This window comes from Syngnathoides biaculeatus, chromosome 16 (assembly GCF_019802595.1).
Source record: "Syngnathoides biaculeatus isolate LvHL_M chromosome 16, ASM1980259v1, whole genome shotgun sequence".
NCBI lineage: Eukaryota > Metazoa > Chordata > Actinopteri > Syngnathiformes > Syngnathidae > Syngnathoides > Syngnathoides biaculeatus.
The window spans coordinates 2378363-2403997 of record NC_084655.1 but is presented as its reverse complement, the minus strand read 5'-3'; the positions used below and the strand labels follow the sequence as shown (position 1 = coordinate 2403997).

At 41.1% G+C, this 25635-nt stretch overlaps 1 protein-coding gene and 1 long non-coding RNA gene across 4 annotated transcripts in view; one reads left to right on the top strand and one right to left on the bottom strand.

The window, feature by feature from the left end:
* The window catches only part of LOC133513987 (uncharacterized), a 70663-nt gene that overhangs the window by 11163 nt on the left and 33865 nt on the right, over nt 1-25635 (top strand). Inside the window, exons 1-3 of one of the 2 annotated variants that reach the window (XR_009798682.1) lie at nt 19854-19950; nt 20459-20535; nt 21272-21386. This is a non-coding gene — a long non-coding RNA (uncharacterized LOC133513987). Of the gene's footprint in view, nt 1-19853; nt 19951-20458; nt 20536-21271; nt 21387-25635 lie in introns of those variants that run through there. The other variant, XR_009798683.1, reaches the window with a different exon arrangement.
* Nucleotides 1-25635, bottom strand: part of LOC133513986 (ATP synthase F(0) complex subunit C3, mitochondrial-like) — a 46763-nt gene that overhangs the window by 9698 nt on the left and 11430 nt on the right. Inside the window, exons 2-4 of one of the 2 annotated variants that reach the window (XM_061845145.1) lie at nt 25491-25574; nt 24056-24234; nt 19944-20083 (exon numbers count right to left, since the gene is read on the bottom strand). In XM_061845145.1, the coding sequence (XP_061701129.1) occupies nt 19969-20083; nt 24056-24234; nt 25491-25574 (378 nt within the window). In that variant the 3' untranslated portion in view covers nt 19944-19968. Of the gene's footprint in view, nt 1-19943; nt 20084-24055; nt 24235-25490; nt 25575-25635 lie in introns of those variants that run through there. The other variant, XM_061845144.1, reaches the window with a different exon arrangement.

Here is a 25635-nt window from a genome sequence, read left to right as displayed (position 1 = left end):
GTTCCTGGAAGACTGGACTACTACAGCCAAAGTGATCAGAGAGACAGGCAGGAGAGTATTTGGTGTGTCTTGGTAGGAAAGGGGAGAAGGAGACTTGGTGGTGGAACCCCAAAATACAGGGAGTCATACAAGGAAAGAGATTAGCGAAGAAGAAGTCGGATACTGAGAGGACTGAGGAGAGGCGAAAGGAGTACATCGAGATGCGACGTAGGGCAAAGGTAGAGGTGGCAAAGGCTAAACAAGAGGCACATGAAGACATGTACACCAGGTTGGACACGAAAGAAGGAGAAAAGGATCTCTACAGGTTGGCCAGATAGAGGGATAAAGATGGGAAGGATGTGCAGCAGGTAAGAGTAATTAAGGATATATAGGATAGGATAAATGGAAATGTGTTGACTGGTGCCAGTAGTGTGTTAAATAGATGGAAAGAATACTTTGAGAAGTTGATGAAGAAAAAGAGAGAAGGAAGAGTTGAAGAGGCAAGTGTGAAGGACAAGGAAGTGGCAATGATTACTAAGGGGGAAGTCAGAAAGGCACGACAAAGGAGGAAAAATGGAAAGGCAGTTGGTCCTGATGACATACCGGTATAAGTATGGAAGCAATTTGGAGAGATGGCTGTGGAGTTTTTGACCAACTTATTCAACAGAATACTAGCGGGCAAAAAGATGCCTGAAGAATGGAGGAAAGGTGTTCTAGTTCCCATTTTTAAGAACAAAGGGGATGTTCAGAGCTGTGGGAACTATAGAGGAATAAAGTTGATGAGCCACACAATGAAGTTATAGGAAAGAGTCATGGAGGCTAGACTCAGGACAGTTAAGTATCTACGAGCAACAGTCTGGTTTCATGCCTAGAAAGAGTACCACAGATGCATTATTTTCCTTGAGGATGCTAGTGGGAAAGTACAGAGAAGGTCAGAGGGAGCTACATTGTGCCTTTGTGGATCTAGATAAAGCCTATGACAGAGTACCAAGAGAGGAACTGTGGTACTGCATGCGGAAGTCTGATGTGGCGGAGAAATATGTTGGAATAGTACAAGACATGAATGACGGCAGCAGAACAATGGTGAGGTGTCCTTTAGGTGTGACATAAGAATTTAAGGTAGACGTGGGACTGCATCAGGGGTCAGCTCTGTGGCCCTTCCTGTTTTCTGTGATAATGGATAGGCTGACGGATGAGCTTGGACTGGAATACCCTTGGGCCATGATGTTGGCAGATGATATTGTGATATGCAGTAAAAGCAGGGACCAGGTGGAGGAACAATTAGAAAGATGGAGGCATGCACTGGAAAGGAGAGGAATGAAGATTAGCCGAAGTAAAACAGAATATATGTGCGTGAATCAGAGGGGTGGAGGGGGATGGTTTGGCTCCAGGGAGAAGAGATTGCGAGGGTGGACTTCAAATACTTAGAGTTAACAATCGAAAACAATGGTGAGTGTGGTAAGGAAGTGAAAAAACGAGTCCAAGCAGATTGGATCAGCTGGCGGAAGGTGTCTGGTTTGTTATGTAACAGAAGAGTCTCTGCTCGGATGAATGCCAAAGTTTATAAAACAGTGGTGAGGCCGGCCATGATGTACAGATTAGAGACGGTGGCACTGAAGAGACAACAGGAAGCAGAGCTGGAGTTGGCAGAAATAAAGATGTTGAAGTTCTCACTGGGAGTGAGCAGGTTGGATAGGATTAGTTCTCTCTTGCTTCTCATACAGTGCAGATGCTTTTTTCTTTGCTCTTGCCCTGCATGCTTTGCCTCTATTGACATTTTTTTCTTCCTGATAGTCTCGTTTTACTTCCAAAATATTTTGTTTTTGTAAGCAGCGACTCCTCGATACTTTTAAATTTGTGGGACTGTATTTTTCGTTTTTGTGATAATCAGTTGTTTCATCCTTATGTGAGAGTGGCCTGCTAATTAGCACAAGCCTGGTGTGAGCAACAAGACCAGCCGTCAAGATGCCTCCGTTCTCTACTGAGGACTATCATGGACAACTGCAGAGGGTGTCAATTCTGGAATCGAAAATCTGTGTCTCACAATGGTGAGCAGAGGTGTGCTAATAGACAGCCACCTAGCTCAACAATGAGGACCTACGTAAACTGTGGAAAGGATAACTGACACCCCAGCAGTTCTCCCTGGAATTTTCTGGGAGCAAAGCCCAAACATATGAGACATTTAAAAAGTAAGACAACAGCACCGGGAGATTACCAAAGAATCTGGTATCTCACCAAGTGAGCGGCCATGCTCAGTCGTTACAGCAAAGAGCAAGAAAAAAGAATGTGATTCAGTGCAAAATATTGACGTCAGACTTACAAATAGAAAAAAAAAAAAAAAACAAGATCAAAAGGATCCACTTATTCCCAAACAATCGGAGGAACAATGAACGTTTGGACAACTTCAACTAGAAAATCACAAATGCCATGAATGCTGTCACTCCTGTTAAAACTAAGAACATTCTGAGGCGACCTAGAACACCGTGGAGGAGCACAATAATGGTCAAGAGCTCTAAATCTGAGTGTAGGAAAGCAGAATGCAAGTGGAGAAAAACTAAACTCCAGATTGACTATGACCTCTACAGACAGTGTCTTTGTAATTCTAACCAACAGTTAGTTAGAGCTAGACAGCAACACGTTTCTGAAATTATCACTAAGAACCTCAACAATACTCATGCTCTATTTGCTGTGGTTTACTAGCTTACAACACCCCCGAATCAGATAGATCCAGAACTCATAAGAGCTGGCAAATGCAATGGGTTTGCCTGTTATTTTAGTGAAAAAAAAATACAATCCATCAGGTCAAATGTCAGCACAAATCAGAAAAAAGATAGAATGATCTCACATCTTAAGAAACCCAGAGAAAATTCTTAACTTGTCAGAATTTGATGCAGTTGACCCAAAAACTGTAAAAAAAAAAAACCTCTTCAGCAGTTGAAACCATCAACGAGCTGTCTCAACTCAATACTATCTGACTTTTTCAAAACTATTGTGAAGTCAGTGCTGCCTGATTTGTAGCAAATAATCAATTGCTCACTTCAGTCTGGCGAGTTTCCCAGAGCTCTTAAAATAGCTGCTGTTAAGCCTCTTCTAAAAAAAACAGAGCACTGGACAATTCCATGTTAGCAAGCTAGAGACCCATCTCAAATCTTCTGTTCATAACCAAGATTCTTGAGAAGGTTATTTTTAATCAACTCAGCAATTTCTTAATTTTTTTTTTTTTGGACAAATTTCAATCAGGTTTCCAAAGTCATCACAGTACAGAATCTGCTCTTATCAAAGTTCTAAACGATATAAGGTTGAATACTGACTCAGGAAAGGTCTCAAGTTCTGTTCTTGTTGGATCTCAGCGCTGTTTTTGATACAGTAGATCACAATATACTGCTATACAGGTTGGAAACGTGGGTATGAATAAATGGAACGGTCCTTAAATGGTTTAGGTCCTAACTGCAGGAAAGGAGCTACTTTGCGACCATTGGAGGTGCTCGGTCTTAGCGAATGGCAATGACCTATGGGGTCCCTCAAGGGTCAGTTCTTGGACCTCTCCTGTTCAGCCTGTATATGCTACCCTTGGGTCAAATTCTTCAAAACTTTAATTTTAACTACCATACCTATGCAGATGACACACAGTTATATTTAGCAGTGTCTCCAAATGACTACAGTTCAATTGAGGTATTGTGCCACTGTCTAAATCAGATAACTGGATGAGCCAAACTTTTCTTCAACTAAATCACAAAAACACTGAGACAATTGAAGAGAATTGTTGTTAGTAAACACCTGGACTCTCTCTTTAAAAACCAAAGACCAAGTCCGAAACCTTGGTGTTCTGATTGATTCCGACCTGACTTTCAACAATCATATCAAATCAATCACAAAAACTGCCTTCTACCATTTGAAAAACATATCTAGAGTGAAGTCTTGTATGTGTCAAGCAGACCAGAAAAAGCTTATCCATGCTTTTCTCTCAAGTAGACTTGACTACTGTAATCGTCTTCTAACTGGACTCCCCCCAAAAAAGAGTATTAAACAGCTACAGCTCATTCAGAATGCTGCAGTTTACGTTCTGACCAAAACAAAGCAGTCAGAGCATATAACGCCAATCCTCCAATGTAGCTCTCACTAACTCTTAAAATTATAAAAGACACTGTCAGTAGAGGTCATAGTCAATTTGGAGTTTAGTTTTTCTCCACTTACGTTCCGCTTTCTAGACTCCGATTTAGATCTCTTGACCATCATTGTGCTCCTCCACAGTGTTCTAGGTCGCCTCAGTCTTAGTTTTAAGAGGAGCGACAGCATTCATGGCATTTGTGATTTTTGAGGTGAAATTGTCCAAAAGTTCATCAACTGTCTCAGCATTCACAGTCTGTGTCACAGCCACAGTCTCCATAAACTTAGTGGCAGTACTCTAATTTATGTACTTTTTCCTAATAGAGATAGAAGTTGTCTGAAATTTTGGAAAAATCTGTAATTCAAAAAATATACAAAAATGGTCCAAAATAGCCATATCCTTAATGGCAATTGATACAATTTCAGCATCCTTAGAGATGACCAGGACTAAGATGTGACCTTGAGTGTGGGTTGGACTCTTAATATGTTGAGAGAGGTCAAATGTGTCTAGTATTGCCGAAACTTCTTTGGATGTTTTTTCCATGTTGTTGTCAACATTAATGTTAAAGTCGCCGGTTATAAAATAGCTGTACTCAGTACAAATAGCTGACAGGAGTTCTGAAAAATCCTACATAAATTTTACATTGTATCTCGGAGGTCTATAAATGATTACAATTATAACCTTTGGGTCACCCTGAACTAAAAAACACAGATATTCAAAAGAGCTAAAATCACCCAGTATAATTTCTTTCCATTGAAATAATGTGAAAATAACAGCAATACCACCACCTATTTTCTCTGTACAGAGCATATAACTCCAATCCTAAAGTCATTGCACTGGCATCTAGTCAGCTTTAGAATAGATTTTAAAGTTCTGCTACTGGTCTGTAAATCACTAAATAATTTAGGTCTTGAATACATGAAAAAAAATGCTTACGGAATACAAACCCAGTCGAGCTCGGAGATCGACTGACTCAGGTCCAATAGTGGAGCGCAGAGTCCAAAGCAAACATGGTGAAGCAGTTGAAAACTTTTTTTTCCCTCATGCTTATTAGAATATATCCACTTTATGATCATATTACTTGCACTGTATGCGGTTTTAATTGTCTTTTCTAAATATTTTGTTTGGCCTTTTTATTGTTTTTATGCCGTTTTAAATGTTTCATGTCTTTGTTTTCAAATGCCTTTAATCATATAAAGCACATTGAGTTACCTTGTGTACGAAATGCGCTATACAAATGAATTTGCTTTGCCTTGCTTTTGCTTTAGAAATGAGCTCATTCGAGGGATAGCCAAATATGGACGTTTTGGAGACAAGGTTCAAAAGAGCAGACTTCGATGGTTTGGACATGACCAGAGGCAAGAGAGTGAGTACATTGATAGAAGGGTGCTGAGGAGGGAGCTGCCAGGCAAAAGAGCGAGAGAAAGACAAAGAGAAGGTTGATGGATGTTGTGAGGAAAGACATCAGGGCAGTTGGTGTTAGGAAGGTGCAGGAGAAAAAGATGGCACACTGTGGCAACACCTAATGGGACAAGCCGAAAGGAAAAGAAGAATATATATATATATATATATATATTGTTGTGGAGAAACCCAAGTAATCCATCCATACAAAGAAAGTTGAATAGATAAACTCAAAAATTAACCCATTCATGGGCAGGGTGGCAATATTTTGCCTTATTAAGATAAGTCTCCTAACAGGCCACAATCAAGGAAATAGCACATTCGTTTAACGCATAAAACAAAGCGCAAAAAAGATGTAGCCTCTCGCGGGCAGCGACTCAAAACTGGGACGGGTATGTTACCAGTTCTGTGAAGTAGTACATACTAGTGACATGTTTATAAATTAATTCTTACTCAAAAACGACACATACGCATTAATAGTACTGATGGATGAGCATTTTGAATACAAACTTGGTTGCATACTGATCTTTCTCCCTTTCTTCTCTTGGAAAACTCTCCATGTGTACTTGAGGCAGCCATGTTGGGTCATGAAGGAAAGGGAAATAACTCTGTGCTAACTTTAACTGATGAGTTATCCTCTCCTGATACCAAATTTTTGATATACTTAAGGATATAATGCGCGAAAATCATGTCCCAAAAATGGGACGCTGTCCACGACTGGGTTGTGTGTAATAAATCTGAAATGACACAAAATACTTATTTTGAACATGTCAAATGGTTTCAAACCATTTGGGAGTTTGCTCGGCCATATGTTCTGGATGGTTATCCTACTGAAATGTGCACCCTAGTGTCATTTTCCTCATTCTCGTAGATATCATCAGATTTTTGTGAAGAATATCTTGAGTAAATTTGCCCATTTATACTTTCTTCATTGTAAAGTTTATCAGGACCTTTTGCTGAAAAGCAGCCCCACACATTTATCTTCCCACCCCTGAACTTCAGTGTTGGTATGGCATTTTTCGGATAATGTGCAGTGTTATTTTCCCTCCCAACGTGCTGTGCATTATGCCATCCAACCAGTTCAATTTGAGTCATATCCAATCAGATTATATTCTCCTAGTATTTAACTGCCTTGTCCAAATTTTAGTCAGCAAACTTTAAATCAACTTTGACATTCTTTTTTTCCCCCCTGACTGGGGAGGCTTGCATGGTGAGTGTTGTAGGGATTTGAGAGTTTGGACCCCAAGCGTTTTCGATGATCGAGGAAGATATGACCAATGATTAGAAAAAGTTAACCACAAATGCATTTATTACAAAGGAATGTGCAGTACAGACGTCCGGGTCTTATCTAGGCATCTGCTGCACACGAGACGTGTGTCTTCTGACAAGATGACCCAAGAAGAAGACAAGGGCTGCCCGGTAACACAGGGTTTTTATCTGTATGGGTCCTTGGTGAAAGTGGCTGCTCCCCCTCGCAGTCTGATCCTGGGCCAGGATGGTAACTTTCCGCTCCTTATCTGGTGTCATTCGTCTCCACGGCAACGCCAATGATAGGAGGATGGCGGCAGCTGGTTTTCTGCATACAAAGATGAAGGGTAACCACCGGCTCCACATCACATCCTTGTCTGATTAGCAAATGGACAACACTTTATCTGTTGATTAAATCTATAAGGTCATATTTAAATCGAATAATGAAAGTACAATGAAAGTAAAATAGTCTTCAGTGTATATGCAGGCCATGTCGTCAGAGCTGCATTACTCACTGTCGTGACAACAGAACCTGGTAACTCCAGGGTTTCGTACAAAGAATTGCCTGGATTTTCATGTAAAACATGGTGTACGGTATCCTCAAAACCAGAAAACATTGTAAGCACAACAAAAATCCATGTATGAATCTGCGTAGGCATGAATCTGAGCAGATTTCACATGTACATCCCAATCAACATAGACGAGGCACATTTTTTGGAGTTAAATGTCATAGTTGTGTGTGCCCTTACTCATTGTGTCCTTAGAGGACAGTGTTACCCTAAACAAAATGTTATCACTACTGTTCATTTTTTTATTCTGGTTCCAGTTTTGTTGGTGTGCGGGAAGGGAAACAGCAAGCATTATCATCTTTTTCTTGTCAGAAAATAAATGTGGATAAAACTAATTCCATCAAGTTCATCAAGATATATTACAAGGCCTATAACGCAAACACTGCATTCAACAGGTTATGGGCCCAGGAACGACAGTCTAGCACAAGGTAATAGAAGAAGAGAACTATTAGCTAAGAGAACGTGAAATTAAAACAAAATGGCCACAACAAGAATGGCTCAACAGATTATCTTTGACAGAACAGAAGGTAAGTATGATCTGTGGAAGACAGGTTTCGTTAGCCGTTTACAAATTTGGAAGTTAAAGAACACCATCCTAGAAGTACCAACAGATGCAGAACCATTAGCTGCCGAGTCAGAGAAAAACACAGACTGTAATTCTTTGTTGGTTAATACACTCAACAAAGCCTATCTCTGATAAGACATGAAGCTTCTGAAGATGGAAAGAAAGCACTCAAAATATTGAGAGCATTATTCTGTAAATAGCAAACATAGAATTCTAAACCTATATACATTATTGACCACTATTCAAATGCTATAAAATGAAACTAACATTACTTGATAATAACCAAGAATATAGTGATACAGGAAAGAACACGAGTGCCAAACTGCTTTTAGCAACTGTTTTGAATGGACTGCCAGAATCTTTCAGGCCGTTGGCTGTCCAGGATACACAAAATGAGGACAATGTTACATTTTCAGAAAGCTGAAAGTCTATGAAGAGTCTGAAAAGATGAGGGCAACTAGTTGTATCGAGCTTGTGCACCTACATCACTGAAGTCACGTGACTGGTCATACTGCCGGGCAAGCAAAGCATGGTTCAATGCTAAGTTGGTTGGGGACAACACGAAAATCCGTCTTATAGCACGACACCCAGAGTTTTGTCTGATACCGTTAAAGATTTAGAAGGTGATAATAAATGAAGGTATGTGGAAAAACGAGTGACACTTGGCATAGAGAACCCATATTTAATGCCGAAGTCGATGTTTTCGCAGATAAGAAATTGGTAATATCTAGTGAGTAAGTCGTCGAGATTTACACGGAAGGGTTTGAAAGCCCAGAAAAATCTGGATGCATACAAATCCTCCGTTGCTGGATCTGTTCTCAATCAAGAATAAATCCCACATAGTGATGGAGCCACTCAGATTTTTAAATACAAATACCAATATTTAAATAAATGACCCCTGGTTTTACACAAAATCGCATTCATTAAGTATGATTGGAAAGAAAAAGACGGAAGTGTGCTGCAGCCACACATTATCCTATGTAAACCTCTGTGTGCGAAGGTTTATTTTCTTTTTTTAAAGACACAATGGACTCATTTGAGAAAAATGCATAAAAGAAAAAAAAAGGTGTCAGGGAGAGGTTTACCGAAGTTTAACGTGTGGCCACAACACACTTCCGTGTATGGAGGAGCCGACTCCCTGTCTTTTTTTCTTTTTCTTTTTTGTTCTCTGTAGGACAATTGTGATCATAATTATACATTTGCTTCCAATAAAGAAATGCTTTGCTCTGCCCTAGATAACGTGGCAGCCTCCTAGCAGGAGATAGCAAGAACAAAAACATCTAATCATCAGAACTGTTAGAACTGCTGCCTGTTAAAGAAATGATGACCACACATGTATTCAGCAATCTTCCACACATGCACACGCACATGAACAAACATGTACACCTTGTTTCAAATTGTTTTGCTTCCTTTTTGTAACATCCATGTAAATAAGGGGCGTCTTAAAACTGAAAAAATAGAGGTGGTGAGGAGAGGATAACCAGAGAGTGCAGTGGTGAATTGTACGAGACAGTTCCTCTCCTCTCTCCTCGCGAGACTTGAACTGATGTCTTTGCTTCCTTTTTGTCCTGTTTAATGAATTTCTGATTGGTGAACCTGACATTTACTTGGTCCTTCGAGCCGGATCTCAAGATACCTGAGGTTTCCAGGGGCTGAGTCGACGTCCAGGCAAAGACCGTGACCACGGCATTTGAGACCCTTTCCGGGACTGGGCCTCGACTTTGCGTCTGGAGGCTGAGGGTTGACGAGAAGCCGAAGGAAGTGAAGACATCTCTGGTGAGTAGGAAAGTCCCACACTCATGAGGAATGAGTGAATGTGTGTCTGGGTGACTGCGGCAGAACCAAAACTCGAGAATACTAGTCACTATCGAGTAGACTAATTAGTCTATAAAACTGAGAAAAGGGCAAGGTGTGTCCTGTACGTGAGCTCCGTGAAACGTGTGCATATGTAAAAGTGTGAGTGGAGGTTCGCTACCTCATTTGAACAGGAAATTGAGTGACAACTGTTTGAGGATACAGAGGTAAGAATTCTCTGCCACTTGTGGTAGAAGCTTGAGAATTACCTCAAATGGAACGTAATTGTCACACTGTTCAGGGGGAAGTCAGTATAGTCACCCTAGGTGAACCACTGACTCCAACAGGGGAAAAACAAACAGCAAAATAGTTGATAAATAGCAAAATAGTTGAAACACAACATCTGAAAAAAAATAAATAATGATGTGTAAGGACTAGAAGTTTGTAGAAAGCAAATGTCTTACTAAAACATAATAGGCCACAATAGGTATCACATCTCATAAAGTTGATGTAACATAATTCGTCCAGGGAACAGAAGACTTGAGAAAATCTTACCACTTAAATCGTGTGGAAGTACAACAAATTTGGATGACAGCAAAGTACTTTCTCACAGCAGCAGGGAGTTCAAGGGTTAATATCACACACTTCTACTCGATTTAAAAAAAAAAGGATTTTTTTCTGCCATTGGAAGAGCAAAATAAAAACACTGAACCATTTGAAGAATATAGAATTGGAATAAATACATGTTTTAAAGCAAACTGTGGCATTCCTGAAGATCACACTCCAGGGAGTGTGTATCAAGGGCAACTAAAAAAATGCTCTTCATGTGAATTCAAAGAATCCTATAAAACAATGGATTGAAAAACATTGGGTTGGCAAACCGACTGGCAGCCTGTAACAATACGTTAACCAAGCACTACGAGCCGGATCTCAAGATACCAGAAAGAGTGCTACAAAATAAGAAAAAGAAAATTGACACCTTTCTGACAGAGAAAGGAGAAATTTCTGGAGTTTTATGCGAAACATTTAATAATTGTGGCCGCAGATGAGGAAGAGAGCAGCCATCTCCCCATCAAAAATGTCAACTAATGCTCCCAAAATGCAACTTTTTAATTTGTCCCATACGTTTTTTGGGAAGAGATGGCTGGCCGAAACTATGACTGCGCTTAATTCCCTCTCTGACAGGAAAAATAGAAGTAAAAAGAAAAAAAAAGGAATTACTGGGAGGACAGTTAAATATCTTACAAAATAGGAATCCAGCGCTCTATTATTTCGCCTTAGATATTCCAAACAAAATGCAGCCTTATGGGGGCACAAACCAGTGCAATCTGTAGGCCAGTCCCAAGCCCGGATAAATGCAGAGGGTTGCGTCAGGAAGGGCATCCGGCGTAAAAACTGTGCCAAACAAATATGAGCGTTCATCTAAAGAATCCCATACCGGATCGGTCGTGGCCCGGGTTACCAACGCCCGCCCCGGCACTGCTAACCTGCAGGACGTCGGTGGAAATTCAGCTACTGTGGGTCGAAGACAAAGAAGAGGAGGAAACCGGATCCATCGTCAGAAGAAAAAGAGGAATGCACAGAGCCTACAACTGAGTGTAGGGACTTTGAATGTTGGGACTATGACAGGAAAAGCTCAGGAGTTGGTTGACATGATGATTAGGAGAAAGGTTGATATTCTGTGCATCCAAGAGAGCAGGTGGAAAGGTAGTAAGACTAGAAGTTTAGGAGTAGGGTTTAAATTATTCTACCACGGAGTAGATGGGAAGAAAAATGGAGTAGGGGTTATTTTAAAGGAAGAGCTGGCTAAGAATGTCTTGGAGGTGAAAAGAGTATCAGATCGAGTGATGAGACTAAAATTTGAAATTGAGGGTGTTATGTATAATGTGGTTAGCGGCTATGCCCCACAGGTAGGATGTGACCTAGAGTTGAAAGAGAAATTCTGGAAGGAACTAGATGAAGTAGTTCTGAGCATCCCAGACAGCGAGAGAGTTGTGATTGGTGCAGATTGTAATGGACATATTGGTAAAGGAAACAGCAGCGATGAAGAAGTGATAGGTAAGTACGGCATCCAGGAAAGGAACTTTGAGGGACAGATGGTGGTGAACTTTACAAAAAGGATGGAGATGGCTGTAGTGAACACTTATTTCCAGAAGAGGGAGGAACATATAGTGACCTACAAGAGCGGAGGTAGAAGCGCGCAGGTGGATTATATTTTGTGCAGACGACGTAATCTGAAGGAGGTTACTGAATGTAAAGTAGTGGTAGGGGAGAGTGTAGCTCGACAGCATAGGATGGTTGTGTGTAGGATGACTCTGGTGGTGGGTAGGAAGATTAAGAAGACAAAGGTAGAGCAGAGAACCATGTGGTGGAAGCTGAGAAAGGAAGAATGTTGTGCGGCCTTTCGGAAAGAGGTAAGACAGGCTCTCGATGGACAGCAGAAGCTCCCGGAAGATTGGACAACGACAGCCAAGGTAATCAGAGAGACAGGCAGGAGAGTACTTGGTGTGTCTTTTGGTAGGAAAGAGGAGAAGGAGACTTGATGGTGGACACCAGGTTGGATACGAAAGAAGGAGAAAAGGATCTCTACAGGTTGGCCAGACAGGGATAGAGATGGGAAGGATGTGCAGCAGGTAAGGGTGATTAAGGACAGAGATGGAAATGTGTTGAATGGTGCCAGTCGTGTGCTAAATAGATGGAAAGAATACTTTGAGAAGTTGATGAATGAAGAAAATGAGAGAGAAGGAAGAAGAAGCAAATGTGAAGGACCAGGAAGTGGCAATGATTACTAAGGGGGAAGTCAGAAAGGCACTACAAAGGATGAAAAATGGAAAGGTAGTTGGTCCTGGTGACATACCGGTAGAGGTATGGAAGCAATTTGGAGAGATGGCTGTGGAGTTTTTGACCAACTTATTCAACAGAATACTAGCGGGCGAAAAGATGCCTGAAGAATGGAGGAAAAGTGTTCTAGTTCCCATTTTTAAGAACAAAGGGGATGTTCAGAGCTGTGGGAACTATAGAGGAATAAAGTTGATGAGCCACACAATGAAGTTATGGGAAAGAGTAGTGGAGGCTAGACTCAGGACATAAGTAAGTATCTGCGAGCAACAGTATGGTTTCATGCCTAGAAAGAGTACCAAAAATGCATTATTTGCTTTGAGGATGGTAGTGGAAAAGTACACAGAAGGTCAGAAGGAGCTACATTGTGTCTTTGTGGATCTTGAGAAAGCCTATGACATAGTACCAAGAGAGAAACTGTGGTACTGCATGCGGAAGTCTGGTGTGGCGAAGAAATATGTTAGAATAGTACAGGACATGTATGAGGGCAGCAGAACAGTGGTGAGGTGTGCTGTAGCCGTGTCATAAGAATTTAAGGTGGAGGTGGGACTGCATCAGGGATCAGCTCTGAGCCCCTTCCTGTTTGCAGTGGTCATGGATAGGCTGACGGATGAGGTTAGACTGGAATCCCCTTGGACCATGATGTTCGCAGATGATATTGTGATATGCAGTGAAAGCAGGGAGCATGCAGAGGAACAATTAGAAAGATGGAGACATGCACTTGAAAGGAGAGGAACGAAGATTAGCCGAACTAAAACAGAGAATATGTGCGTGAATGAGAAAAGTGGAGGGGGAAGAGTGAGGCTACAGGGAGAAGAGATTGCGAGGGTGGACGACTTCAAATATTTAGGGTCAACAATCCAGAGCAATAGTGAGTGTGTTAAGGAAGTGAAGAAACGGGTCCAAGCAGGTTGGAACAGCTGGCGAAAGGTGTCTGGTGTGTTATGTGACAGAAGAGTATCTGCTCGGATGAAGGGCAAAGTTTACAAAACAGTTGTGAGGCCAGCCATGATGTACGGATTAGAGACGGTGGCACTGAAGAAACAACAGGAAGCAGAACTGGAGGTGGCAGAAATGAAGATGTTGAGGTTCTCGCTCGGAGTGAGCAGGTTGGATAGGATTAGAAATGAGCTCAGTAGAGGGACAGCCGAAGTTGGATGTTTTGGAGACCAGGTGGGAGAGTGCAGACTTCGATGGTTTGTCCATGTTCAGAGGCGAGAGAGTGAGTATATTGGTCTTAGGGTGCTGAGGATGGAGCTGCCAAGCAAAAGGGCGAGAGGAACACTAAAGAGAAGGTTTATGGATGTGGTGAGGGAAGACATGAGGGCAGTTGAGGTTAGAGAGGAAGATGCAGGAGATAGGCTAAGATGGCAAAAGATGACACGCTGTGGCGACCCCTAACGGGACAAGCCGAAAGGAAAAGAAGAAGATATTCCAAACATACCTCCCACAAGAACAGGAGATTTCTTGCTGCAAACAGCTCAAGACGTGATTGAACAACCCCAAAATGACGTAGGAAGTGACTCATTGCACGTGACTATGTAGTATAAGATACTGTAAACTTACACCAGAAAAAAATCATGATTATCTGTACTCAGATATAGGTATATCAGTTGTGACAGGAACAAGACTGACTGACAAACTAAATGCACTACACAAGGAATGGACACCACCACACACGTCATTACAACAGGAGTGGAAGAGTTTGGGACAATTTGTTTTGGTAGTACGAAATGTTCCCGTTTGGACAGAAAAAGAACCAGATTTGGATTGAGACGACTGAACTCTACAGACAATATCTTATTGGACAGTCTTAAACAATCTGAGACTAGATGCTGCTGTATTCACGGTGGTATCACAATCTATACAGACAATACTGGAAAAATAGAGGAATAGCGAGAACTACAGGGAACACAGTGACACATGCAGAGCTACTACAAAATTTGCTCATAGCACTTCAATTACCAAAAGAAATAGCCATATGTAAATGTGCAGTACACACATCAAATACAGACAAAGAATCATTCGGAAATGGATTTACAGATAAAATAGCAAAAGAAGCAGCAGGGGATTATTTATGGGATTAGCTGACCATGAAACAAATGAAGACATACTTTGAGATGACGTGTTAAACAAAATGCAACAACAAAGCTTACCAGTAGAACTAAAAATGTGGAAAAAATCAGGTACTACATTACAAAATGGGAATTATCTCATCACAGATACAAAAAAAAAAAAAAAATTCTACCAAAAAACATTTTTTAAGTGGGCGGCAATCTTGAGCCATGGGAAGTCTCAGGTCTCAACAGGGGGGATGGTAGCCCTGGTACAAAGGCATTACATGATCCATGGATTTAACTAGTGTGCAAAACACTTTTTTTTGAAGGGCTTGTTTGATCTGTGTGCGACATAATCCACAAGGAAATGTGCATCCAAAACGTGGTCAGTTTCCTCAAGCTACACATCCATTCATCCCTCCATCCATTTTCTTAGCCGCTTATCCTCACAAGGGCCGCGGGGAGGGCTAGAGCCTATCCCAGCTGTCAACGGGCAGGAGGCAAGGTACACACTGACCTGGTTGCCAGCCAATTGCAGGTCACATGGAGACAAACAGCCGCACTCACAATCACACGTAGGGGCAATTTGGACACAATGATGGATTCAGTCTAACTATACATACATTACAAGCACGTAAGGGTCTCATTCCATTCAAAAGGGAGACCATACAAATTACCAATATTTTCCACACAATGAGAGATAGATGAATGATGAAGGAAAAAAACAACAACACACAAGTGGGTCCCTTTCAGGAGTTATTAACAACCCCAAACAGCTTAGAAAAATTGCAAAAAGGGATACTTGAGTTCATTTGTTCATTGTAGGAAAGTTTTTGCTTTTGAAACCATTGTTAACACAAACAAAACTTAATTGTTTTTATAGGCCACCTGTAAGATAGCTGTTCTCATTCCCACTGCTAAGGTTGCTGTAGTCCGGTTACATATGGGAGTGAGACTTCTGTCACAATGGCAACTAAACAGTTAAATTTTACAGTTGGGTGTTGGATGAAAACGCTACCCGTTATTTTCATTTTTCTGTTCGAGTGGTACCTGTGGGAACCACTCAAGGTCCCACCCCAAAAAAATAGATAAAATAAAAACAAAACAAATTGGATAACTACGTACAACAAACGTGTCCAAAAGATTGTTGTTTGCACAGATCCAGAGATAATACCAATGCTATTAATTGACAACGAATGAAAAAAAAAAAAAAGTTGGTGGATTCTGTGTATCCATTAACTTCTCTTGAAAAACAAAAAAACTGTTTTCTAATGGCGTGTCACTCGGAAATGTCACATGCATCAATTTGATAGGACGAGAAACAAATTGGGAATTTTATCAGCATTGATGTGTAAAGCCATTTTTGTGCCATTGTCATGGTGGTGCAGCAGTAACTGTCTTTTTGATTTTTTTACGCCGGATGCCTTTCCTGAGGCAACCCTTCTGCATTTATTCGGAGAGAGCTGGAGCCAATCCCAGCTAACTTTGGGCAGCGGCAGACTACACCCCGAACTGGTCGCCAGCCAGTCGCAGTGCAGATGTCGACACCATCACTGAGCAGGAATCGATCCCACGCTGCCTTCACTCGAAATGTCCCTCTGAGGGAAACCCGAACTACAACGTGGCCCGCAAGAGAAATGAGTTTGACATCCCTGCACTACACCATCAGAAAAAAAAAAAAATTAACAAGTTACTGTGCTTTAATAATCTTATTACTGCCATTTGTCTACACATCCTATGTCTGTTTATGAATTCACATCCACTGTACATGCAGTTTTACCCGAATACTGGCATAGACTGAGCAAGAGCTGAATGACATGGACAAAATAGCAGAAAGAAACATGTGAATACACCTTACTCACTGTAAAAGGTCATCTCAGCTGAGTCACCCAAGGGGAAAGGTGAGGAAAGACCAGCATACGGTGGGTGCAGATTTATAGTATCTGAAAATACCTGAAGATCTGGTGAAGATTTAAAAGACACTTGACTCATTTAGGGGTGACTTGGTCGACATGACTTCAAAATGGCTAAATAATATGATGGCATGTTGGGCTGCAACATTGACAGCCGTAATGATATTTTTGTTCATATGCTACTTTTGGACACCTGTAAAGCTGACAAAAATACACAACAGAACCAATAGTTATACTCAAGTCAACTATGCCTACCACCCATAAGATAAAGAGGCGCAACCTCATTTCAAATAACATTGGTAAACAACTATGCGGGGGTCACCGAGGCATGAGAGGAGGACTCCATGTGTGCCCAGTGAATCAGTTTAGCACTTATTCAATTCCTTGGCAGAGTCTAATTGCTGGGGATTCCATCTTTGGGCTTATGCTAAATGAAACCCCCACTTTCTTCTCACCATTTGCCAATTTAATGCTACCTTAGACCCGAATGCCATACAAAAGAGTACGTATACGATGGAATGAGTATTTTATTTTTTTCATTATGATTATCTTTTTTACAAATCGGAAACAAAACTGGTTGTTATTAATGTAGAATCCTGCAAACAAGGTAAACTATAGTTATATCACATCCATGTGTAAGTGTAGACCTATGACCGATTGACTGTCCTCTAAATGGAAGGTGGATAAGGAACAAAGGGTTTAACATCTACCAGGTCTATTAAATCATGTATCATTTCTTTTGTCTCCCTCTCGCTCTTTTGCCTGGCAGCTCTATCCTCACCACCCTTCAACGAATACACTCTATCTTTTGCCTCTGGACATGTCCAAACCATCAAAGTGTGCTCTCTCAAACCTTGTCTCCAAAACTTCCAACTTTGGCTGTGCAGCTCCCTCACCACATCCATAAACCTTATCTTTGGTCTTCCTCTCGCTCTTTTGCCTGGCAGCTCCATTCTCAGCACCCTTCCACCAATATAATATACTCACTATGTCGCCTCTGAACATGTCCAAACCATCGAAGTCTGCTCTCTCGAAGCCTGTCTCAAAAACACTCAACTTTGGCTGTCCCTCTAATGAGCTCATTTCTAATTCTATCCAACCTGCTCACCTCGAGCGAGAACCTCAACATTTTCATTTCTGCCACCTCCAGTTCTGCTTCCAGTTGTTTCTTAGTGCCACCATCTGTAATTCGTTCATCATGGCCGGCCTCACCACTGTTTTATAAACTTTGCCCTTCATCCTAGCAGAGACTCTTCTGTCACATATCACACAAGAGACCTTCCGCCAGCTGTTCCAACCTGCTTGGACCAGTTCCTTCACTTCTTTACCACACTCACCATTGCTCTGGATTGTTGACCCCAAGTATTTGAAGTCGTCCACGCTCGCTCTCGCTTCTCCTTGTAGCCTCACACTTCCCCCTCTACCCATCTCATTTACACACATATATTCCGTTTTACTTCAGCTAATCTTCATTCCTCTCCTTTCCAGTGCATGTCTCCATCTTTCTAATTGTTCCTCTGCATGCTCCCTGCTTTCACTGCATATCACAATATCATCTGCGAACATCATGGTCCAAGGGGATTCCAGTCTAACCTCATCTGTCAGCCTATCCATTACCACTCCAAACAGGAAGGGGCTCAGAGGTGATCCCTGATGCAGTCCCACCTCCACCTTAAATTCCTCTGTCACACCTAAGGCACACCTCATCATTGTTCTGCTGCCATCATACATGTCCTGTACTATTTTAACATACTTCTCTGCCACACCAGACTTACCCATGCAGTACCACAGTTCCTCTCTTGGTACTCTGTCATAGGCTTTCTCTAGATCCACAAAGATACAATGTAGCTCCCTCTGACCCTCTCTGTACTTTTCAATTCACTAATAATGCTTCTGAGGTAACTCTTTCTGGGCATGAAACCATACTGTTGCTCGCAGATTTTTACTTCTGACCTGAATCTACCCTCCGCTACTCTTTCCTATAACTTCATTTTATGTCTCATCAACTTTATTCCTCTATAGTTGATACAGCTCTGCAAGTCCCCTTACTTCTTAAAAATGGGAACTCACACTTTTCCTCCATTCTTCAGGCATCTTCTCACCCGCTAGTATTCTGTTGAATAAGTTGGTCAAAAACTCCACAGCCACCTCTCCAAATTGCTTCCATACTGTCAGGTTTAAAAAGCTTGACTCTCTTTTAAAAGAAGGCAAACAGACAAGGCTTCAAGTTTTACTTGCCGCAGGGGAGCGACAGGACCTCTCCCTGCTTCCAACCAATTCCAACGCGTGTCCCCTTCCAGCTTCTTTTTATTCACATAAATCACATGATGAGTGTATGTGTCTGTGACTGTTTGATTGACTCGATCTGATTGATTATATCTGTCTGATTGTTGACATCTGTTTTGAAGACAATGAGTTCAAAGGTAGAATCTTGGTGGTGATGTGGAAGCCAACTACAATATGTACAAAATGAGAACATATGAATGATTTCTTTAACATTTCCCCCCAGTTTATAATTTTGAAAATAAGAGTGGGGACATCCGAATGCTGTTGCATTTTCAGAAAGTTCATCATTTACACTCGGGCGTATAAAAGGTGTACATCGTGTCATGTGGTTTAACACAATGCGGGACGTTAACACACTTTCTCACCTGTTCAAAATGAAGACTTTACATCTTGCACGTCCTGTAAGGAATAGCTCCTATAAACAGAAATGTCTCGTTCTTTGTTCTTGTTGCTTTGTTGTTCCTTCTTCTTTGTTCTGAATGTCCAGGGTAGTACCGACTGCCGAAGAAAAATTCCTTGTGTTTTTACACACTTGGCCATTAAAGCTGATTCTGATTTTTCATTTAGAGGTGTACCCAATTTTGATTACGAGCTTTGTTGTTTTGAAAGGGACAGTAAATTTACATTAACTGTACACTGACTACATTGTGGCCATTTGTCATTTCTGCTCTATTGTCCAATAATATACAATATGTTGACCAAAAATTGTGAGTTGGGTACTCACTTTTGTGTGATGCTATATATATCCTTGCATGCCTGCATGTGTGTGATCTGGCTGGCTGTGTTGTCCAAGATAAATTTCCCCTTGAGTATAACAAATAGGTACATCAAGCTATTGGACCAAGGACTCAAAAGTGCATCCTCACGAAGAACAATCCCGTTGGATAATGAGACAATTGGGCCCTCTTCTTTATTAACACAGATTAGAAAAAGTTAAGTGCAAACTAAAGTGTGTTTTTGCCAACTATTTATTTGAGATATTTTTCAATTGAAATAGTTTTCCAGAAAACATACATATGGAACAAAAATGTGTATTGAGGTTTGTCAGCCTAAATACCATTTAATTTTTTTCTGTTGATTGGAATGTCCCATCAGCGCTTTTAGAGTTCCTGTTCTGGGACATCCCCACTCCCTCCGTGGGTTGGAGGGAAGTTAACTTGGAAGGGGAGGAGAGGGTCTAAATGGAACCAAGGTATGAGTGTCTACAGATTTACATAGCAAATAGAATAAGAAATGCCACCATCAGACAGAAAAGCCCTATAGCCTCAGATAGAGCAAAGCCCAGGATGGCGTAGGAGAAGAGTTGCTGCTTTAAGGAGAGGTTCCTGCAGAAACAGGAGATTTGTGTCAGGTTTTACATTAACAAAATTATGTTTATGCTCATATTCGTACACTGTAAAGGTTTGGCCCCCAACTTCAAACCACTTTATTGTGTCATTTGCCTATAACATGAAACATTTGAAGATGTTGGACAGTTTCAAGTCACAAATTGTGTTTTTCTAGGTCTAGTTATCGCTTTAACAAATACTAGTGGGAAAAATAATATGCAGCTTCACATACCAACCCTCACCCTTCCACCCTGTCCAGTTATTATGTCAAGCAGAAAGGAGGATCTGTATCTTTTTTTTTTTTAATCCCAGGGCAATTTTACTGTCACAGTAGACTTTTTAAAATTATGCTGTGTTTTCTTTGTCTTTTAGATGGGAGTGTGAAAAGAGGAAAAAATAATGTAAACATAAAAATGCTCGAAGACTGTATACTTCCACAACTGAATCTTGTAAGAAATCATTTCATTTTAATTTAATGTCTATTGTTCTTCGTTCTTGTTTGTTTTTTCTTCTCAGTACTTAACATGAGCGTCGTACCAAGGCGGCACCAACTGCCGGAGATAAATTCCTTGTGTGTTGTTACATACTTGGCCATTAAATCTGATTCTGAAGAGGGCAAAAGCCAGGCAGCAATTGTCCTAGTTCTCCCACTTAAAAAGATGAGGGAGGCCTGTAATTTTCATCATTGGTAGACCTCACATATGAGAAACACAATACCCCCCTTTGCAGGTGAATGACTGAGCAATTCAGGGAAGCTCTTTTAAAAAGAAAAAAACAACATTCCAACTTCATTGGAATTGGTTTTGAGCGTTTGTTTGAGGATCTTAAAGGGGGGGAAACTAAACAGAAATCCAAGCGTTTCAGAAGGGGGCCAATACTTTTGCACAACATGATGCTTAAAAGGTCCTATCAATTTTTTTTTGTCTTATAGTAGTTGATATCCTTTTATTGGGTTTGCAAGATGATTTTGGTTGAAAATGGCCAGGATACCCTTTTTCAAGCAAGTTTAGTTATTTTTCACCTAGCAATTGAGATTGCTGTATCCTCCATAAATATTTGATGTAAACATGATTGGACTGCTTTTATGAACTTAAATGTGGAAAACTAATTGCTCTTGAGTGATATCACAACATTTCGGCAATGAAGTATTCATATTGACGTCACTTTTGGATCCTCCCATTGTAGGTGGCATCTTACCATCATTGTGAAGCACAATTCACCAAGCATTGGATTGTTGGACAACTAATGTAAACGTAATCAGGAAAGGGGGATGGGTGAAGATAAACTTCTACTTTGTGAGGTTGGTCCTGCGCTCTCATTGACTTGAAAATAACCAGCATCCAATGTTCACCACATAAGCACATTTTGGCGACATTTACTGAAGGTTTAGCCATTTCACACACAGTTACAAAAGAAAAATAAGTATTTGAACACCCTGCTATATTGCAAGTTCTCCCACTTAGAAATCGTGGAGGGGTCTGAAATTTTCATTGTAGGTGCATGTACACTGTGAGTGACAGAGATGATCTAAAAAGAAAAATCCAGAAATCCCAATGTATGAGTTTTTTATTATTATACATTATGTATTTGGGTGATACAGACGCAAATAAGTATTTGAACACCTGTCCATCACCAAGAATTCTGACCCTCAAAGACCCGTTCGTCCGTCTTTAAAAGTCAACCTCCACTCCATGTATTATCCTGAATCAGATGCACCTGTGTGAGGTAGATAGCTGCATAAAGACACCTGTCCGCCACATGCAATCAGTAAGACTCAAACTTGTTACATGGCCAAGACCAAAGAGCTGTCCAAAGACACCAGAGACAAAATTGTACAACTCCAGCCGGTTGGAAAAGGCTACGGAGAAATTGCTAAACAGCATGGTGGAAAAAGGTCCACTGTTGGAGCAATAATTAGAAAATGGAAGAAGTTAAACATGACGGTCAACCTCATTTGGAGTGGAGCGCCGTGTAAGATATCACCTCGTGGGGTCTCAATGATCCTTAGAAAGGTGAGGAATCAGCCCATGACTACACGACAGGACTTGATCAATGATCTGAAAAGAGCTGGGACCACCGTTTCCCATGTGACAGTTGTTAATACACTAAGACATCATGGTTTGAAATCATGCATGGAACCGAACGTTCCAATGCTTAAACTGGCACATGTCAAGGCCTGTCTTTAGTTTACCAATGACCATTTGGATGATACAGAGGAGTCATGAGAGAATGTTTTGTGGTCAGATGTGACCAAAATTGAACTTTTTGGTCATAATTCCGCTAACTGTGTTTGGAGGAAGACGAATGATGAGTTCCATCCCGAGAACACCATAGCTACGGTGAAGCATAGGGGTCGTAGCATGATGCTTTGGGGGTGTTTTTCTGCACATGGGACAGGATGACTGCGTCCATGTATTGTGAGATTTTGGGGAACAACCTCTCTCCCTCAGTCAGAGCATAACAACATGACAATGACCCGAAGCATACAGCATGGAAAACCAAGGAGTGGCTCCGTAAGAAGCATATCAAGGTTCTGGCGTGGCCTAGCCAGTCTCCAGACCTGAACCCAATAGAGCATCTTTGAAGGCAGCTGAAACTCCGTGTTTCTCAGCGACAGCCCAGAAACCTGTCTGAGCTAGAGAAGATCTCTGTGGAATAGTGGGCCTGCAGTGTGTGCAAACCTGGTGAACAACTATAGGAAATGTTTGACATCTGTAATTGAAAACAAAGGCTACTGTACCAGATATTTACATTGGTTTTATCAGGTGTTCAAATACTTTAAATACTAAATCGTTTAAAAAAAAAAAAACATACATTGTGATTTCTGGATTTTTCTTTTTAGATTATCTCTCTCACAGTGGACATGCACCTATGATGAAAACTTCAGAGCGCTCCATGATTTCTAAGTGGGAGAACTTGCAATATAAGCAGGGTGTTCAAATACCTATTTTCTTCACTGTATATCGTGAATTGTAAACTTTGTTAAGGATGATCGAAAAACACAGTATGTATACAGCACTTATTGATTGTAATTGTACTGCTTGGCGGGAGCAGAACCCCACTGGTTTAAAACCACGAAATACATGGTTTGGTAAATTGAGTGGGCAGTAACCAGGCATGAATAGGGCAGGTAGTTGAATATTAGTTTCTATCGACATGACAAACACAGAAATCTAATCTGATCATTTTGCAAGCCTTATGCAGTGTATTACCATTTGCATTCAATTGAAAAACTGCATCCTTGTCAAACTTATCACCATGTTACAGATTCATTTTGACACATTTGTGTCAAATTAGGGGTATTTTTTGGGGGGGGTGGCATAATTTTACTTAATTTTGCGGAATTAGATAATTTCCAGCAGCACGGTGGTTCAGATGGAAACCGTTGGCCTCACGGTTCTGAGGTCCTGGGTTCAATCTCAGACCCACCCATGTGGAGTTTGCATGTTCTCCCCATGCCTGCGTGCGTTTTCTCCCACATTCCAAAAACATGCAACATTAATTGGACACTCTTAACTTGCCCCTAGGTGTGACTGAGTGCGGCTGTTTGTCTCTATGTGCCCTACAATTGGCTGGCAACCAGTTCAGGGTGTACCCTGCCTCCTGCCTATTGACAGCTAGGATATGCTTGAGCAATCCCGCGACCCTGTTGAGGATAAGTGGCCAAGAAAATGAATGGATGGATGGATTATTTCCTTGACAATCCAAAACACCTCCATCTAAGTTGTCTCCTCGTGAGTTAAATAATTTAGGTATCTGCAGAAAGCCAGCTCAAATGCTTGGACTTTTTAAAAGTTGGACAAACATACACAACACAGTCACATTAAGGTGGTTGGTTACATGCGTTCAAAGACATGGACCCAGTGGAAATAAATATACCAAGTTAAATTAAAATAGAGCACCTGGGATAGAAACAAAAAAATGTAAAATGTTGACATATGGGGGGTGGGAGTGGGGTGAGGGTATTACCTGGCATACCCAATGATGAGGCTACCAAAAACTGTCCCAATACCAGCTCCGGAACCAGCAACTCCCACTGTGGCAGCACCAGCACCAATGAACTTTGCTGCAGTGTCAATATCCTGTGAGACTGCACTTGTCTGGAACGAGTGGGTCAGGACTGCTGAATGTGTTTTTGGCAACAATGTCTGGAAAGGACAGAAATATCCACCTTTAAATTTTTCACAATTTTTCCATGTATTTGCTAAAATCATTTAAGTTCACTTTTTGTCCCTCATTGTATACACAGGATCTCATAACGTTAAAAAAAAACGTTTTTGTAGATTGAAAAGGAAAAATTGAAATATCACATCTATAAGGGAAAAAAAAAAAATCTGCTGCACTTAGGGATCCTAAGAGCACAGTGGCCTCTGTAATTCTTAAATGTAAGAAGTTTAGGACAACCAGAACCTTTCCTAAAGATGGCCATCCAGCCAAACTGAGCAATTGGGAGAGAAGAGCCTTTTGTGAGAGAAACAAAGAAGAACACAAAGATGACTGTGGCTGAGTTCCAGAGACGATCGAGAGTTCTGAAAAAGTCAGCAATGAGTGCAGCCCTCGAACAATCAGGATTTTATGGCAGAGTGGGCCGACGAATGCCTCTCTTCCCTGGAAGACTTCAAAGCCCTCATGGAGTTTGCTTAAAAAACAGCCAAGGGACTAAAAGACTGAGAAACAAGATTTAGTCTAATGAGATCAAGATGGAACTTTTTGGCCTTAATTCTAAGCAGTGTGTGTGGAGAAAAGCAGGCACTGCTCATCACCTGTACAATTCAGTCCCAACAGTGAAGCATGGTGGTGGCAGAGTCATGATGTGGTGGTAGTTTTCAGCTGCAGAGACAGGACGAATGGTTGCAATTGAAGGAAAGATGATTGTGGCCAAGTAAAGAGATGTACTGGATGAAAACTTCCTTCAGAGTGCTCAGAATATCAGACTGAGCCGAAGGTTCACCTTCCAAAAGGACAATGACCCTAAACCAGTGGTTTTCAACGCCCCACCCCCAGTATTCATTTTTTTTCTAATTCCTGACTTTTTTTTAGGTTTATGACCTGAAACCCCAAATCATGGAAAAATAAACACTTGAAATTCTGGACATCACAACAGGAAGCACTCTTTGCCCACAAAAGGCTTCCACAGGCGCTTCTTCACAGATGTTCTGAGTTGTATGTGAGAGAGCCTAGCAATGAAATCTTAAACCTTATTGTTTGACTTTGTATTTACGAATAAATTAACTTTCCATCCTGCCTAATCTTTTAAGAATCACCTTGACCAGAATAAATAACCGTATAATACATGTCTGAATAGTCAGCAGGTAAACCAGGGCCATGACCTCAAACAGACATACCATATGAAACAGGTAAAAATTTAGATTTTGTATTTGGGTGCATTATTTTTAGTTCTTACCTGCTCCTGCTCCACTATTGCTTCAGGTCTGTTGAAAATGGAGACAGACACTGGCTGGGCAAGGACTCTGGACCCCCCACGCAGCTATAACATCACATTTGAAACAAACAGAATTCAGACATGTTGCTATTTCATCAACATTTAA